This window comes from Blastomyces gilchristii (genome assembly GCF_000003855.2).
Source record: "Blastomyces gilchristii SLH14081 genomic scaffold supercont1.18, whole genome shotgun sequence".
In the NCBI taxonomy this organism is placed as follows: domain Eukaryota; kingdom Fungi; phylum Ascomycota; class Eurotiomycetes; order Onygenales; family Ajellomycetaceae; genus Blastomyces; species Blastomyces gilchristii.
In genome coordinates this window covers 1,296,291-1,312,791 of record NW_003101665.1, presented here as the reverse complement: position 1 = coordinate 1,312,791, position 16,501 = coordinate 1,296,291, and the positions used below count along the sequence as shown (strand labels likewise).

Genomic DNA, 16,501 nt, shown 5'->3' with positions numbered 1-16,501 from the left:
CACAGGCGGTCAAACGTCATATGTCTCCAAGCGGAGCAGAGTATAACCCAGATAGTTTACTCCCGTATAGTGAAACAAATGTTTTTTTTTTTTCAAGGTCTAGGTGGCAATAGTCAAACACAAAACGGCAATAACCGCTAGGATACCTACGCACTTCCACGTCAGTAGGTGGCTACCCGGCCGATCAAAAAGTTAAAAGGTGCTGTTCTTAGCTAGTTATATATAGGGTCACTACTGCTCTTTTTAAATGTTTTCCAGTATAAAGGCTTAACTCCACATAATATTCATTATATGGACACGCACCAATTACACTACTCCTAATGCAGTTAGTATGTTATTATATATAGCCTAGTCCGTCTTGGCTTTCACACTATGAGCTCCATCCACATACTACGTACATATCTCTCTACATAAACCCATCAGGAGTTCTGGATAGAGTACCCCCGGTTATAGAGTCCCCCAGGTATAGAGATCCCTGAGTATATAGTACCCCGGGGTATAGAGAACCCCTGGGTATAGAGTACCCCCGGCGTATAGAGCCCCCCAGGTATAGAGACTCTCAGGTGAAGAACCTGGGTAGAGCCCTCCCCTGATGTGAGTCACTATTTCATACAACATCTAATGAGGAGATCGTCATTGTTAATACGGTCAGTATATTGATGTGTGCTCATTGTAACACTAGTATAAAATACCCATTTGACCCAAATGTCACCATAGGCTGCCGTAATTGGTGTGAGCTTGTTGAAGCCAACTATATCCGCGGATATCTAAAGGATCTCTATCATAAATCCGAAAGAAGTCGAGCGGGTTGCTCTAGGTTTCCAACAACATCCCCCTCTCACCCTAGTGTCGTCTAGATAAACTAGAACAGTGTACTTATCGGCAAACTGCAATACATGTAGGTTGGACAATGTGCGACTGAGGGAATTAAATAAGGATAACGATGGACTCGCGGTTCAAATGCGCATATAACCGACAAGGGTGATACCTGAGCCTGCGGTTGAGCAAAATGGTTCAACAATATGTGTCGGTAGAAGAACCTGGATGGGGAACTACTGGACATGTCTGCTGTTATCTAGAGCGACAATAAGCCATGTGCGGTATACGGAGTACAGGCGCACACAAATTGAAGGGTTCATTCAATTCTTTGCATTTTTCCGCTTCTGAAGAGGAGAAGATTTGCAGTCAGCAAAAAGGAGTTAATCCATCACTCAGCAACATCCAAGGATAGTAGGGTTTACTGAGGCACCAATTTTGGCTGAAATGACTTAAGCTTATTTTTAGCGCGAAGTTTAACTCATCGCCTTTGGTTCATCAGGTATGTATGTACTCCGTACAGAGCACATAGCATGAATTTATATCTGCTTCTATTCATGCTGCCCATGAAGTGAGCTATAAATAGGTGTACCATCTTTCCCATAAAAGTGGTACAGCCGATAGCTTTTGAGAGGAATTAAAAGCTGCGGCTAGATCCTACCATGTCAGTTGGAATGGATTTCGATCGCAGAAACTCAATATTGTGCCTCATCTTGACTGTTAGCTATCTCTCACTTCTTGAATAGCAGTCACAGTTCTTCGAGGCATAACCTTTTTTTTTCGTTTTCAATAGACAAACTTGTAGGTGTGATCAGACAAGCTGAATTTCGAGCGTCATCGCATCAGTTAAAAGCATACCAGTATCTCAAGGATAGAATACTCTAGTTGTTTTTGCGAAAATTTGGGTGAAGCCATTATATGATGCTCAGCTATCATTAGGACTCACACCTGGCGAAAAAACGCGCAAACATTTCCTCTTGTCATGATGATTGGGATGATTGGTCTACGCAAAAAAGAAAAAAATGTGAAAAAAGAAAATTCGATAGTTGGTAGCGCCAGACGTTACGGGCAACCTATGTGTGGCGCTACTCTCGGCTCTCCGCGAAGAAAATGTCCGAAAAGAAGGTCATAATTACGTAAGAAGCGCGCTCTAGGTTGGCTGACTTAAATACACACCCCACCCACTTATGCACCTCACACGTACAGTACAGTATATTACTAATCCAGTCTGACTGTCCTTTCTTAATATAGAGATGTAGATTAGAGGGTTAAAAACAGGAATTAGCATTAGAATGAGCTAGAATGAGCTAAGAGTCTCAAGAAATATGAAAATTCAATATGATGAGAGGTACTGGATCTGTCTATCGAGTAGTGCAATGTACATGTACATGTACTTTTAATGGGGTAACCGCCATGGGTCCAGGCTGAAATTGGGTTGGAACCATGCCGAGCTGTTTTCTTCAAGTTGGCAAAAAGTTCGGCCTAGGCCGCATTTCTCGACGTACGCGTAGCTAAAGATGCAAACACTTGTTTGTCTTCTTACGCTGCGTATGCGGAAATACTAAGCCGCAAAAAGGCAGTGCCAGAATCCACCTATGATGAAAGTGCCATGGAGAACTGCGGAAATCATAAATCATGTACTTGATTGTGATACACTGGAGGGGCTAGCCATAATGGTAATAAAAACTCGTATGTTTGTTGCAATCTTAAAACCAAGCAAGGAATACGACAGAATGCCTGAGTTAATAATGATCAAAGGACCTATTCCGTGTCTGCATGGTAGGCAGAGAGCAAGCCCTATTTTAGGTTCTATCCAGCGCGCGAAGGCCTTATTATGTATCCCGGTTAACTTATATATGTAAGTGTGGGAGATCCCAACGTTTCTCCCCCGATTTCCTGGTCCAGCAGAAACCCGTTTGTCAATGAAAGCTTCATTTGAGACGATCATAGCTAAAACGCGCGTTCAGGATTTACGGATTAAAATCGTGGGTGTGACAATATTTGATGGAGCGATGGATTTCGGCCTAATGCCTGCCTTGCCTTGATATGTGTGCTAAATCTTGTACGGTACCGTCACACGAACAGCTCTTCCCCAGATACGCGTTTAGAGGCCGAAAATTACACTTAACGAGCTTTTCCACGTTCGAATTCAGAGACAGCTACGGAGTAGTTATCCTACGATTGGTAGGCGCTCGTATGCACTCGGTCGCTGGCGTGGTTGGGGCCAAATACGGGCCAGAGGCAGCGCTAAAGTCACAGAACCAGCGCCCAATGGCCCACAAGGTACATGTACATACACATACATTACATGTACAGAAATAGCAGGGACCGAGATGCATATATAAGAAAAGTGATGATGCTTACACAGACACAGTCTTTCCAAAACACCACAAACCCATACTGATTTCGGGAAGAAGAGACTTGTGTTAACTTCCTGAGAATTCTGGAGATTACGCGGATAACAACTAAGCCAAACCGTGGGATTGAATTTTTATCGAAAAACCAGAGTTGTTTCCGTAACTTAACTTTCCTAGTTTTCCATCCATGCATGCCACAGCGCCGCCGCTATATTGATATGTGGACCTAGCTAGGGTGTCTTGGATTCTTGGTGCTTCTATTCATGCCATCGCCTCTCGGTTCATTTTACCTCGACAGCTGCGTAAGTATAATTCTCTGTGGCAGAAAGAAGAACGTCCTACTCCTCCTCCTCTCACAAATAACTCCAGCTCGACGGAGGATCCATTCGTTTAGTTCATTGCCATCCTGACACAGACGCTTTGCGTATTGCAAATCTTCCCTCAAATAGAATGACCATCTCTTAGTTTCTGTCTCTCCCCACCTGATATTAATTTTCTTCTTCGTCGTCTTCTTCTTCTTCTCCCCTACCTGTCGCTTCCGCCTGTCGCTTCCGCCTGTCTTCCGCTCGGTTTTATTTACTTCTTCGTCCTCTTTTGGATAGTGGCGCTTCTTCGTTTGCGCTCCACGGGATGGGCCTGCAGCCACCTGTGGACTGATTGATCTCCCTTCGTCGCTATGAGCGTCCCTTCGTTTCGTGTCTTTCAGCCCTTCCTCTTCTCTGTCCTAGTGGTTGCGCTGCTCGCTGCAAAACTTCTCCATCTGTTCCAGCATGCTCGTTCGATTCCCCTGCTGCGTTTCGTTGTCTATTTCCCGACTTTTTTTATCCAGGATTGCTTCGTTATCATAGTACAGCGCCTTCTTCTTAATGGCCAGAGCCGCAATCTATACTCAATCCTTGGCTTATCGATAGGTGCTTTTCTTACGTATGGACCCCTCTTCTAGATATTGTGGCAGTGGTGCGGGAGCTAACACTTGGGCTGACCCTTTTAGAACCATCTCACTGGGTGCTTCAGCTGCACAGTTTGGGTTTTATTATGTTACTGGCGGAGAGTTGCAGTGGGATGCTGCTGGAAGCGTGGCCAGCGATCCTGCTGCCATGAGGTTAATGTTGAGTGGAATCATGCCTGTCACTGTTTCAGGGCTAGCTATGCTTCTATTCGCATGGCCGATGACACCGATTCTCTATAACAAAACTGGATTTTGGTTGACATCGATATGGAAGTTGATTTCGCCGGGGAGTTGGGATATGCTGCTCCCAATTGTTCGAGTTAAAAAAATAGAATTTTCACACCAAAGGGTTGTTAGACTCTGGCCCCCCTGTGCCTTGACCACTCTCTGCTCCTTGACGGTTTTGCAATTCATTCGACCAGCCGTTCCATACGATCACATTTCGGCAACCTTGCCGGTCGCGATGAGCCGGATGTTACAATCTAATTCAAAAGGCTGCGCAAGAAACCTGTCACAGAATGGTGAATCTTTTCCACTGCCTGAATTACTTGTGGGAGACCATTGGATGATGCCAAAGGATAATTTCAAAGGATGGGCCCCCGGCAAGGATAATTTTTTCATTCAACAGTACTTTGAGAGAGCACGGGACTGGATTCCAGAGCGACTCCCAGCTGGATTTGAGCGGTGGGACAAGGAATTAATGGCTAAGCAGGCGGCTGAGAACAAGACAATGACTACACCAGGCGGAAAAGACATGTGCCCTGTTCAAGTTGGAACGCACTACTACAACCCCGTTGCAGATCCGCTGAGGATTTCGAATCTCAATTTGGAACCTTATGAGGAACTCAGAGAGGCTCTCAAGGACATCCTAATATCGCATGTTGTTCTTATTACAATGGAGAGCTCGCGCAAGGATATGTTTCCCATTCAGCAAGGATCCTACATCCACAAGCAGATCCATCGTTCTTACAAAGATGACGACACTAATAGGGAACTGGTCGACAAGAAATTATCGCAGCTAACTCGAGTCGCGGAGCAAGTCACTGGAGAATCATTTTTTAGCTCTCCGGACAAGCAACCCGACCTCCTACCGGGTGTATGGAGGGATAAGTCTGGTCCAGATATGGGCGGTATAAATGTCGTGGGAGCCAATACTGGGAGCACTCTTTCCTTCAAGAGCGTCCTGGGCAGTCACTGTGGTGTAGGACCGCTCCCAGAGGATTTCCTCGAGGAGGTCAATGCAAAGATCTATCAGCCTTGCATACCCCAGGTCGTGGAACTTTTTAACAGGGGAAAAAAGAAAACCAATCAAAAGAATAACGTGAGGGAAGCATTACTCGACCATCGTGCCAGTGTACATCGACGAAAATGGGAATCGGTATTTGTTCAATCGATCACTGATCAGTATGATCGACAGGATGTGCTCAATCGGCAAATGAGCTTTGGGAAGTCCTTTTCGAGGGAGACTTTGGAAAATGAGTCTTCCAAGTACTTTCCACCGAAGTCGCCTGAACTTAATTACTTTGGGTATGTTGTGTTCAGATATCATTGTACGTCGGAAAATAGGGAATTAATAACTGACCAAAGTTGAAGGTATGCTGAAAGCGAGGTCAAACCCTTCATCCGCGACCTGATATCGGAGACGATCGCAAACAATAAGCGGCTTTTCCTCTCGCACTTCACGAGCACAACTCACCACCCCTGGGCGATACCTCACAATTTTCGCACCACAAATTACATGGGCTCGAAGGGTTCACATGAGCACATGAACTCCTTTTTGAACGTTGTTCGCTACGACGATCTTTGGTTGGGAGAACTCCTTGGGCTACTAGATGAACATGGAATTGCAAACGAGACCCTTGTCGTCATTGTTGGAGACCAGTAAGTTTCCCCGTTGTTCCAATATTCAATACACTCACTGAATATGGCTAACGCGCAAACCACTACAGCGGCCAAGCATTCGAAGAAGACGATGGACACACAGGCACCTATGAAAATGGCCACATCAGCAATTTCCGCGTGCCTCTCGTCTTCCGCCACCCGCACCTTCCACGCATCCACGTCGCCACAAACGCGACTTCAATGTCTATCCTCCCCACCATCCTCGACCTCCTCGTCTCGACCAACTCCCTGGACCCCGTTGACACCGCTGCAGCTGCAGATCTAATGCACGATTACGAAGCTCAGTCGTTGCTACGCCCTTACATGGCCACACTCAATGGCCGACAGGCCTGGAATTTCGGCGTGATAAACGCTGGCGGCTCTCTGCTGGCTGTTATGTCTGCTGCCGTCCCTTACCGGATTGTAATCCCACTGGCCGGCAGTCACATGTTCCGCTTCACCCACATAGGCAAAGATCCTAATGAGCTCCACCCGTTGGAAAGGTGGACGCTGAATGACCTTGCAAAAGCTGTTAATCGTTCCCATGGCGAAGAGGCGTCCAAATGGGCGCGTGAAGCGGATGCTGTAGGTAGATGGTGGGCCAAGGAGATGCATCGTGTGTATAATTATAATCGCCAGTGATTGCTCTATTTTTGATTTTTCTTTATTATTAATTTTTATTGACGATACAAGCTGTATCCTTTTGGAAATAGAGCGAGAGGTACGATATAATGTTTTGAATATGCGAAGGGGTTCTACCCCCTTTTCTCCCTACTCTTTCGATGTTTGCAAACAAGCGTGGGCGTTTTTTCCCCCCTGTTTTTCCCCCCTTCCCTAGGTATTATTTATTGTATGCGACTGGGTTCACGGAGTTTTTTCCTGTCGGCTGGCAATCGTCGCAGGTTGTTTATTGAATTGGTTAACTGACTCACGGACTATGATATAATAACACCCATTTGGATCTCAGTTTTTTATAAAAAAAAAAAAAATTTTGACAACTCTAGCTTGCTATGGATTTTGACTGTTATCTACAACTTATATTCCTCTCTCCTTCTCCTGCTCTTGTTGACCTTAGATAAAGGGGCTACAGACTCCGCATTTTTCTTCACGATTTGATAAAATACATATCCCTCTCTGAAGCCCTCACTCATTCCTGCTTAACCTCGAGATCATGCTCTTTCATCCACCGGGTAACCAACCCAACCGTATCAGTTGAGCCCTCTCGACTAACAAGATCAAAACAGCTCTGCCAGACCTCAGCACCGCACTCCAAAAGATATCTAACCATATCCTGATCCCCTTTCTCCACTGCATAATGAAGTGGTGTCCTCCAAAATGGGTCGAATTCGTTGACAGTACGATTGACCTCTTCAGCATCTGACAAAGTATCAAGCAAGAGCTTTACCATATCCACATTGCAATAAGTGACAGCGTCAATTACTGGCACTCGTTGTCGCAATGGGACCATGTCATAGTAGCTCCGCGTAAATTCAGGATCCCAGTTCCCAGCAGCACCACTTCGTGGTTTACTCTTGATACGGTAACGACTGAGAAGGAAGTCATTCGGTAGCACAGGTGCAGCCACCTCTCCACGCTTCCCATGCTGCAACAACAGACGGATGACATCCACATCCGCACCACCTCTGAAAGCCCAATACAAATCCCTTTCTACGTCAACCGTAAACGAGTAACGCTCAACGAGTAGCTTCAGCATCGGCATGCTCGACCGATACGCAGCCCACGACACCAACTCCAGATGCTGACATTCTGCAAACCCAAAGTCCCCAATCTGCTTAACAACCACATCCAACCGGTCGATTTCATAACGCAACCGCTCTAGCCGCCACTCGCTCTCGCGCCCAGGTAAGCACCAGCAATCAATGTCATCCACACGCGCGCTTCTTGCGCACTCATCATCTCGAAATAACACATACCCCTGATCAGGCACGGGATCAAAAGCAAGGATGGCAGCAGCGATATCGACATGGAGCCGCTGGACAGCCATTGCGATGGGCAATTGAGCCCAGTCCGGTATGATCGCGTCCCGGTCTCTGGGACCCACGCCGCGATCCAAGAGGAAATTGACGACGCCCAGTTTCCCACTGCGGACGGCTTCTCGAAGAATGGATGTGCTGTGGAGGCTGGTTTCGGCAATGCCGATGCCCCAGCCAACGGCGGTACTTGCAAGAGCGTGCAGGCACCCGACGAGGCCGCGCGATGCTGCGAGGAGGAGGCCGAGGCGGAGTTCCTTAGTTTCCAAACGCGAACGTGATGCGGGTGATAAAGCTCTATGTCTGAAATTCAAAGTTAGTGTGGTGCTCGGCCCAGTTTCTTGGAACAAGTATCGGAATTCATGTGTTCTTTTACCGCTGCCGGGGTTTCGCTCTGGTTTCCTCACCGACTTGACCAATCCAGCGATCTATTGCCTTCTCGGCAATTGGCCCCGGTGCAAATGCGAGAAACATTTCGATATCGATATCGCAGTTCCTCAGGAGCTGGTGTGCCAGCGATCTGTTCCAAGCCCCTGTGTAGAATCCAATTTAGCTACAATCACTATATCCCTATACTCTAATCAAACAAGGCACTTGGTATGTATGTAATGTACATACAGTTAATACACAAACAATTCCCCACCAAACCTCTCCACTCCTGCCCAGACCGTACATCCCGCGCATTGTGTGCGACCTCTGCGAGAATCATCTCCTGAATCTCCGCCGGAAGAGTGAGGGCTCGGGGTGAGGAGGGATTGAGACCCCGGAGCGCAAGAGGAGGCTCCATTTCCGCAGTCATTAAGGCTGTTTTCGTACAAACAGACAGACAGGCGGACAGGCAGTGAAAAGCTTATGTGGGAATTTGGCTTCCTTTGCGTTTGGGATAGCAGAATTCTTTTTGGTTCTTGATATTCGTTCGTTTTTATATGCGCCCGCTCCCACGCAACTCCTGCAGGCGCGATAAGCGATATCAAGATCAGAGTTCCAAAAATTCCGAGGAGCGCGTCCAGAGGCGTGTTCTTCTGGCGCATTGAAAAATGTTTAAGGAATAGAAAGTGTTTTCTTTTCCCAATGATGGAGAGAAGTGGCGAGCAATATTAAAAACCAGTCAGTCGCCAGGTAGTGGAGCTCCTTGATCATAAATATGCAAGAAGGTAACTGTGTTTCAATTCGATGGCGACCAGACAGCAGAAGACGATTTTCCGCCGGCCCTAAGTAACTTAACTAGCTAGCGAGTAACTATAACATAACTATAAAATGCTAGCAAGTGCATATGAGGACACTTACCCTCGGCAAAGCACCCTTTGAAGTTCATTTCTGTAGACATAAACTAATTCGACGAGGCCCTATACTTGAGTGTGATGCGAATTGGCTATGCTGTGGCCAAAATGCTTGCCAGGCGCCTTAAATCTACGGATATTCAGATGAAACTGTTTTGCCCAAGGCTATTTCTGTAATATTGCTCTTGCTTTGATTGTTAACTTGCAGGACAAAGTCAGTTTGACTACATCAAACGATGGAAAATCACAGACGGGCTTCCACTTAAGGACAGCCCAATTCACGGCGCATTCGTTGACAGGAGGACGTTGCTGTTAATCAAAAGAGAATCGTGGATCTGAAGACTCAGGCTGATGCTCTCCAGTGCTTTGTTTGTTTCGGTCGAGAAATTGCTGAATTTTGACAGGAGTTGTTCTGTACTGCTCCCGGATAAGATTGATTGAAGTTTGCTGGATCTGAGATGGGAATCTTCCATGTATTTAACTCCATCCAGACATCAATAGTGAACATCTGGCAGTTGTTGAGAAGAATGATTGTACTCAAACCTTGGGAAGCACACTCTCGCAGCATCTTCAACTTCCTCTCCTCGTGATGCATGTAATCCTGTAAGAGGCACAAACAATCCTCTTTGCAGAACTGCGCGAGAGTTAGAACCGGTTCACAAGTAGCTCCGCCTGATCTCCGCCGGACTTTTGCGTCGTCATTGTCTCCTATCATGACGCGCATAAGGGTTCCGGTCGGATCGGCCGTCCTGTTGGGAATAAAAATAGCCCCCAATGTGCTCTATCCCCGGTGCCAAATGCGACAAGATGAAGAGTTTGCGGAGTATGTGTTCCACAGTTTGGGATGATGTATTTACTAAGGTTTGCAGGATAAATATATCATGTTAAAGAGGAGGAGGGTATTCAAGTATCCGATTTCATTGCAGTCGGAAGCTTAAATATTTAAATACTGTAAATATCGTAAATGCGCATGGCTTTCAATATCCTCGCTTGTATTTATTTAGTTATCTAAATAACGCGGTTGCCAAAATTACTCGTATATGGTTCCCCCGTTGAAGGGGGCCATCATAGAGCCGCTCAGAAGCGCCTGCTTGAGACTCGGTATTATCTTGCAGTCTAAACTTGCTCAAAATAAAAACAAACATTGATGCAAGTAAATGACACTCGTTCGCCATAGGAGGGAAGAAGAAAATAGCTCTGTTGCTGGTCCTCTCAACCTTTCATTCTTGTGATAGGTAACTTATTTAATAACAACATAATTCCCAAAAAAGCACTTGCATGCCTTCATTGGTTTACTTCTTACTCGTTAATAGCTTCAAAAGAGAGATATAAAAATTATTTGAACTCCGGGAGAGTACATGTACCGGAAACTGAGGCGCGGAAAGAGGATCATTGACCCAACCATCACGCCAATTCAACTCAACTGAGTCCCCAATATCCAAAAAAAGAAAAGAAAAGGAAAGAAAAGAAAAAGCCATGATGCCATCCATCCAATCCTGCCCCATAAACGCCGATTTCCTATCCCTCATAAAATCAAAGATTAGTTAAGTACTCCACAGAGAAGGTATAGATAGATACATGTACACAGATGGTAGATGTGCAGGCATAATATATAGATTATCCGCGGTTATATGTAAACTATAGAAAGAAAGCCAAATAAACCCCCCCCCCCCCCCCTTCACTAGTCTAAAACAACCCCATCCTCCCGCCCTCCCGTTTAATCCCCTCCCTCAATTCAATCAAATTTGGAAACTCAAGCTCCAAATCCTTAAGCAGTCGCTCGCCACGATCCTTCTTCGCCAGATGGAGCTTTTCTTCTGTCTCCCGAATCTCCTGCTGTATTAAGCAGTGAGAGTCGTGTAAGGAGAGCGCAAGCAATTCTGAAGCATAGTGACGGAGGCGGCGGAGACGAGCCTCAAGATCCGATATATGCGGTGGAATAGGCGCCTGTGGGGGTGATGTCGGTGATGATGTCGGCGGTTCCATTGGCGCTAGCGAATGTGGTGAGGTCAAGTTACCGAAAAGGCTGTTAGATGGTTCGGGTTGGCGGGTGTGGACTAGAGCGGATGATGTTGGTGTCGGGAGAGAGTGCACGTGCGAGCTAGTAGTTGTGGGGGTTGTCGATATTACCGCTCCGCCATTGTCATACTTTGCATCGCGGGACGGCAGAAACTCATGCGGAGGTGGGATTGTCATTTTAATACGTGAAGCGGCAGTGACGCCGGCGAGAGCGCTCATCCCATCATTAAGGGGGGGGTGGCTGGGTTTGGGTGAACCTGGCACAAGACCACCAGGGTGATTTCGCTGTGATTTGAGTGGAGGGAGGGAGAGTTCGTCAGCTTGCGGTGAAGGCATTTGCGTTATATAATCGATACCATGGAGGGTCCTGCCTGTTGATATTATCCTTTTTTGGACCAGCCAGGAGTGGTTAGAGCTGTCGCTAGACGATCGAGGGATTTTTCCTCGATGTCGACTGTATTCAGAGTCCACTGGGCCGGATATTATTTGGTCTCCGTCTTTCTTATGGGGTCCAAACGAACGGTCCGATTCCGGAGTTGGGAGGTCTGCGTGTGGATTTGAGGTAGGCTTGAAGTCCGGTACTGCAGCAGATGTCACGGAGAGTGAGCGTTTCTGAGGTCTAGAAGCAGGTATAACATGGGTGGACGAGGATGATGATGTTGACAGAGCGGGTGTTCTCTGTTATGAATTGAGTCAGTAAACTGCAGGCCTTGAGAGCTGCAACGCAGCAATGTTAAAATACATGGCAGAAGACAAAATAACTGACCCTTTTTTGATCAAAAACATTGTCCGTAAACCCCATGATTTTCCCACGATGATCAACAGGTTTTACTCGACGTTTCGAAGCCGGTTTTTCCGCTTTCACATACGCCGATGGAAAGTGGCAGCACTAGGTGTGTCAGGTTAGCACAAATATTTGCTGAGAGTAAAAATATCAATGTGTAAAAGGGAAAGGACAGGGAGACAATGGAAGCGGAAACACACCCGACAATTGCACTTTTCTGAGCATTTTGGACAAACCCATAACCCGGAATGCCGCATAAAGTCAGTGGAGTTCATGTCAAAATGACGGAACAATCCGCGGAAGCAAAAAAAGGCAGAGCACGTATCGCATCGCCTTCCTTTCCATTCTAGATGATCGATTCTGCAGAGATGGCATAGCTTAATGGCATTGCTTTGGCGTGCCCGCATCAACTCGTTTACCGCAGTTGCCAAGGTCTTTCTGTTCCCGGAATTAGTGTTTTCCTCGATCTTATATCCAAGAATAGATTCGCCCCGACGAATAACTTGGGAACAAGTCTCGGGAGGAACGATTTCCGCCCATGTGTAGCTCGAAAGATGCTCACAACTTCGGCCTCCGAGGAAACACAGCAAGCAGAGGTCAAAATCTTGGCATTCATTACACCGAAGATGTCGATTCCAGATAGCAGTGCCACAGAAATTACAAGTTGCAATGGCGGTATCTGGTATACGGACTAAGGATATTGGTGTGACAGGTGGATCATCAAACATTTCGTCTCGCACCATTTGGCAAAAAAGTTTGGCGAGCAAGGGCAAGTCGGGGGGGATAGGGCTGGGCTTGTCTCGTAACAAACTCAACATTGCACACGCGAGTGACAGATTGGAACGTGCAACATCTGGACGGCAGAGCCGGTTGAAGGGAGGCTGTACATAGTTGAGTCCCGCCTCTAGTGATAACGGATGAAGAATGTTCCACACCATCTTCGTGGATATCGCCCCGAGATTCCAAACTTGGTGAGCTGCAGCATGGGGAAACACAACAAGCTCTCCAACCTTCTGCTCGTGGACATACAGCGGGAAATTTGCTTTCTGCAGCTCGTTAGGGGTTAGGTTAAGCCAGTCTACATGTGGGGAAGCACCACGAGCGGCTACGAAGGCATCGTATTTGCTTTGGGATTCAAAATCCGTCCCGAAACAGAGAACGGGGCGATCTATATTTTTAGTTGTCAGCTACAAAGTCTCCAACGACAGAGAATGCACTACTAATAATAAAGTATGAATTGAGTATTGAAATAATACATACCGCTTGCTTCCACCAAAAGATTCAACGCAACTGTGGATGAAAAGCACCTGTGAAAGCCAGACCTAATCGCCATTAGAAACATAGATGCCCAAAGGTAATCTGGACCACTTACGAAGAGCCTTCTGAGCCAACATAAGCCATCACAACCTCGCTCCGCGCACATGAGGGCAACCACTGAAACAAATCCATACTGCCACCCCATTGCACTTCAGACGGAAGAAAGGTCTTACATTTTTCCAACCAGGCCTCTGGACATTGCAAATCTCGTGCGTAGAGATTTTTGAACTCTCGATATGACCGATGAGAAGCATCCGCAAATTTCTTGAGTGTAAAATTCAGGTCTCTTGCCGTACTACAATTCCGAATTGGAATGTCTGGTCGAATTTAGTAAGCAAAATATGCTGTTATCTTGGGCCTATAGCTTTCTCATTCGAGCAGATGATAATAGCTTCAAATAGCATGACACGGGGCCTCCAGCGTCCCAAAATATCGTCAAGGGTATATAACGCGGATATAGTCAGAATCATAGCGCCTTACTTTTCTTCGTGGACAGCTCTATCAAGCTTTCGATTGAAAGCAACCTCCTGTCCCATTGTGGTAGTTTCTCGAAGTCCCGGATCACGAACGGCTTGCCGATGTGTAGCCTCCGCGTGAACCACTTAGAAAAGCCATCTGACGGCTCTTCCCATTCACCAGTGATCTGGCCAATTTTATCTTGACTTCCGGTATGTCCACCGCCTCCACCAATCCCTGTAGTCCGTTGAAGATCGAGAATGGAGTAACAGGGGAACTCGACGAACGGAGCGCCTGAAGCCACTAGGTCTGCGGCGCGAATGGAAGTAAACGGTAAAGCAGTATTATCTGGGCGGTCTTCTAAAGCAGAGACAGTCGTCATAATCAAGCAGGTCTTGCCTAGCAATGGTCGTCTTCACATGAAAGGACGAAAATCAAACGGGCATCGCTTAGAGAACTGTGAGGTCAGAATGGGAAGGTCGTTGACCCTAGGCTCAATGCGCGGCGATATTCTGAGGGCATACGGGGTAATGTTAACTCTCTAATTCACACATTGAGACATTCGCATCGCCCTTGGGGATGGGATAAATGAAGGGAAATCAGGAACACATACCAAGTCACCCGGTTATGAGCCTAAGCATGGACCGTGAATGTAAATTCAGGACCACCAGAAGCATAGAGGGCGGGTCGTACATCTGAACCGCACAACGAGCAACGTGAAGTAGAAAAATAATATCAAGCTCACAGAATGAACGTAGATCTCCTAAACTCATATGCAACTTGGCACCTGGCTAGGATTTGGGTTGTGGCGGCCGAGAGGGGTTGTTGATCGTATCGCGTCCTGAACCTCGGGCAGCCGAACGCTGGGCGGAGCTATTTATTTTACTTGGTGTTGACGATGCCCTCGACGACGGCTCAACAACATTAAACGTCCAGGAAAATGGCAAAGAAAGAAGAAGAGGGGGAAGAGGCGAAAATATCAAAAGATGCAAGAGAGGACTTTTAATTTAATTTTCCAGCTCTCTGCAGAGGTGGACTGATGTAAATAGTTAATTAAATAAACCCCCATCCAGGAGAGGAGGCTCCGAGCGATTTCACCATTACCTTACCGGAAACAATTACATTGGAGAAAGGGCAAAACAGGGTGAACCAATGCCTGCATGGATGTGATAAGTTCTTTATTATATATACCGTATTATGCTTTCACAAAATGGGTTATGACAACCTCCTCCCCCCCCCCCCCCAACCGCATTTCACCAGGATGGGTAAGCCGTGGGGAACCACTGAGGAGAGTGTATACAGACGGAGAGTGTGGCCGAGAATCTTGGATACCAATCGACCCCCTACGTCATGATGGCAGCTCTCTCACGGTAAAGTGAGAGAGAAGATTATAGGATTTACCATTCTATTGCTGAATTCTGAATTCCGATTGAACGCCTTGGATATTGCATATTCTTATTTTGCCTCAAATCATATTATCCACGTGGAAGAACTTCGAAGGATTTCCCTAATCGTTATTTGTTCAAGCTTATATCAATTCTGGTAACCCAGAACGCCGGCCATTAACTCATCATATTCATTCCAGGTTTGAAGTTGTGTTTAGGTATAGTATAATAGTCTGCAGGTCGGCAGATCAGGCACATGGCATTCCTTATTCGTCGTTAAGGTAGTTTAGGCTACGGAGTAGTTAACGTAACTACTACAAGTGTCTACTTAATAATTAAATCAAAAGTTTTGAAACCAACCCTCCCCTTTTACAACTAGGATTAATGTAGTTTAACCTACTCACTATTTGGTATTGAAAAAAAAAAAAAAAGCCCTAATTGATCTGCCTTGGCATGATTCTTCCTTATATTAATCCTAGCGTAGAAGGGGAGAGAGAGGGTTTCAAACTTTTTAGTAGTAGATACTTGTACTCCGTACTCCGTAACTTACTCCGTAGCTAGCTAGCCGGTTACCCATCATACTTAAAATCCAAAATCCACAGGCTGCTTATCCCATGACACTCGTTCGTCCATCCCATCGAAATGACGACCTCCAGACTATGTGTGGCGGCGCCCGACCTATCCCGGAGGAAGCTCAGGAGTAGAAAAATACAATGGAAGGATGGGATATATGTTCATCAATAATAAAATAAACACGTAGAAAAAATATATCGTTAAATAAAACATGTCTCTAGTAAGTAAGTTATGAAAACAAAAGAACAAAAGTCAAAGTTGCCTTGCCTGCTGTGTTCCCTATCCTATCAAGCCATGGTAACAGTGCAATGCAATGACCCGGTTGCCCGAAAATCCCGAAACTCGGGGAAACAACGGTCCCGAGGTTGTCTCGCAGATTGGATGAATCGTGACATCACCGCCCCAGCGCGCGCCCAACAAGCAACCCCCGTGGAAGCTACCGTCGTCCGTCCCCCTCCACTCGCGGAAGAATGGCCGTTGGGCGCGCCAATAATGGGCGGGTTGCATATGATGGGTCTGCCAGATATTACTGTGAGTTGAGCCTTCATGTGTCAACAACACCCTTCACTCTCCATTCGACAAATCGTTTGCGCCCATGATTTGCTGAAGAGCTGTCTGTAGCTTAACTACCGTACCGTACCTCTCAACGAAACCGTCGATTGAGTTGGCACTGCGTGTGGACTGGACGATACA

At 46.5% G+C, this 16,501-nt stretch overlaps 4 protein-coding genes across 5 annotated transcripts; 2 read left to right on the top strand and 2 right to left on the bottom strand.

Moving 5' to 3' along the window:
* The first annotated feature begins 2,054 nt into the window (after positions 1-2,054).
* BDBG_07381 (sulfatase domain-containing protein) lies at positions 2,055-9,046 on the top strand. Its single transcript, XM_002622383.2, has 6 exons — positions 2,055-2,505; positions 2,575-2,674; positions 2,784-4,097; positions 4,165-5,649; positions 5,716-6,003; positions 6,072-9,046. The coding sequence occupies exons 3-6, from the start codon at positions 3,850-3,852 to the stop codon at positions 6,643-6,645; spliced, it is 2,595 nt and encodes an 864-aa protein (XP_002622429.1). The 5' UTR covers positions 2,055-2,505; positions 2,575-2,674; positions 2,784-3,849; the 3' UTR covers positions 6,646-9,046.
* BDBG_07380 lies at positions 6,993-10,257 on the bottom strand (the record flags this gene model as incomplete). 2 transcript variants are annotated; one of them, XM_031723067.1, is made up of 3 exons in its annotated part: positions 6,993-8,297; positions 8,371-9,205; positions 9,282-10,257. In XM_031723067.1, the coding sequence occupies 2 exons, from the start codon at positions 8,466-8,468 to the stop codon at positions 7,151-7,153; spliced, it is 1,245 nt and encodes a 414-aa protein (XP_031580147.1). The 2 variants fall into 2 exon arrangements, with proteins under 2 accessions (XP_031580147.1, XP_031580146.1); XM_031723066.1 differs by lacking the exon at positions 9,282-10,257 and having other exon boundaries at positions 7,151-8,297; positions 8,371-8,527; positions 8,613-8,793.
* Positions 10,258-10,427: 170 nt separating this feature from the next.
* On the bottom strand, positions 10,428-15,086 carry BDBG_07379 (ZZ type zinc finger protein). Its single transcript, XM_031723065.1, has 7 exons — positions 14,464-15,086; positions 13,875-14,362; positions 13,450-13,711; positions 13,338-13,399; positions 12,278-13,245; positions 12,060-12,182; positions 10,428-11,971 (listed from the first exon to the last, which is right to left on the bottom strand). The coding sequence occupies exons 2-7, from the start codon at positions 14,230-14,232 to the stop codon at positions 10,961-10,963; spliced, it is 2,784 nt and encodes a 927-aa protein (XP_031580145.1). The 5' UTR covers positions 14,233-14,362; positions 14,464-15,086; the 3' UTR covers positions 10,428-10,960.
* A 933-nt stretch (positions 15,087-16,019) lies between these two features.
* BDBG_17604 (uncharacterized protein) lies at positions 16,020-16,348 on the top strand (the record flags this gene model as incomplete). The annotated part of the gene is made up of 2 exons (XM_031725288.1): positions 16,020-16,032; positions 16,113-16,348. 2 exons carry the CDS (start codon positions 16,020-16,022, stop codon positions 16,346-16,348), a joined length of 249 nt encoding a protein of 82 aa, XP_031580144.1.
* Between the last annotated feature and the right edge of the window lie 153 nt (positions 16,349-16,501).

Coding starts and splice junctions, on each gene's coding strand:
- BDBG_07381 (XM_002622383.2), top strand. CDS start 3,850: ATGAGCGTCCCTTCGTTTCGTGTCTTTCAGCCCTTCCTCTTCTCTGTC. Junction 5,650..5,715: donor CCTGAACTTAATTACTTTGG/GTATGTTGTGTT, acceptor CCAAAGTTGAAG/GTATGCTGAAAGCGAGGTCA. Junction 6,004..6,071: donor GTCGTCATTGTTGGAGACCA/GTAAGTTTCCCC, acceptor AAACCACTACAG/CGGCCAAGCATTCGAAGAAG.
- BDBG_07379 (XM_031723065.1), bottom strand. CDS start 14,232: ATGACGACTGTCTCTGCTTTAGAAGACCGCCCAGATAATACTGCTTTA. Junction 13,246..13,337: donor TCTTTTGGTGGAAGCAAGCG/GTATGTATTATT, acceptor CTAAAAATATAG/ATCGCCCCGTTCTCTGTTTC. Junction 12,183..12,277: donor CAGAAAAGTGCAATTGTCGG/GTGTGTTTCCGC, acceptor TGACACACCTAG/TGCTGCCACTTTCCATCGGC.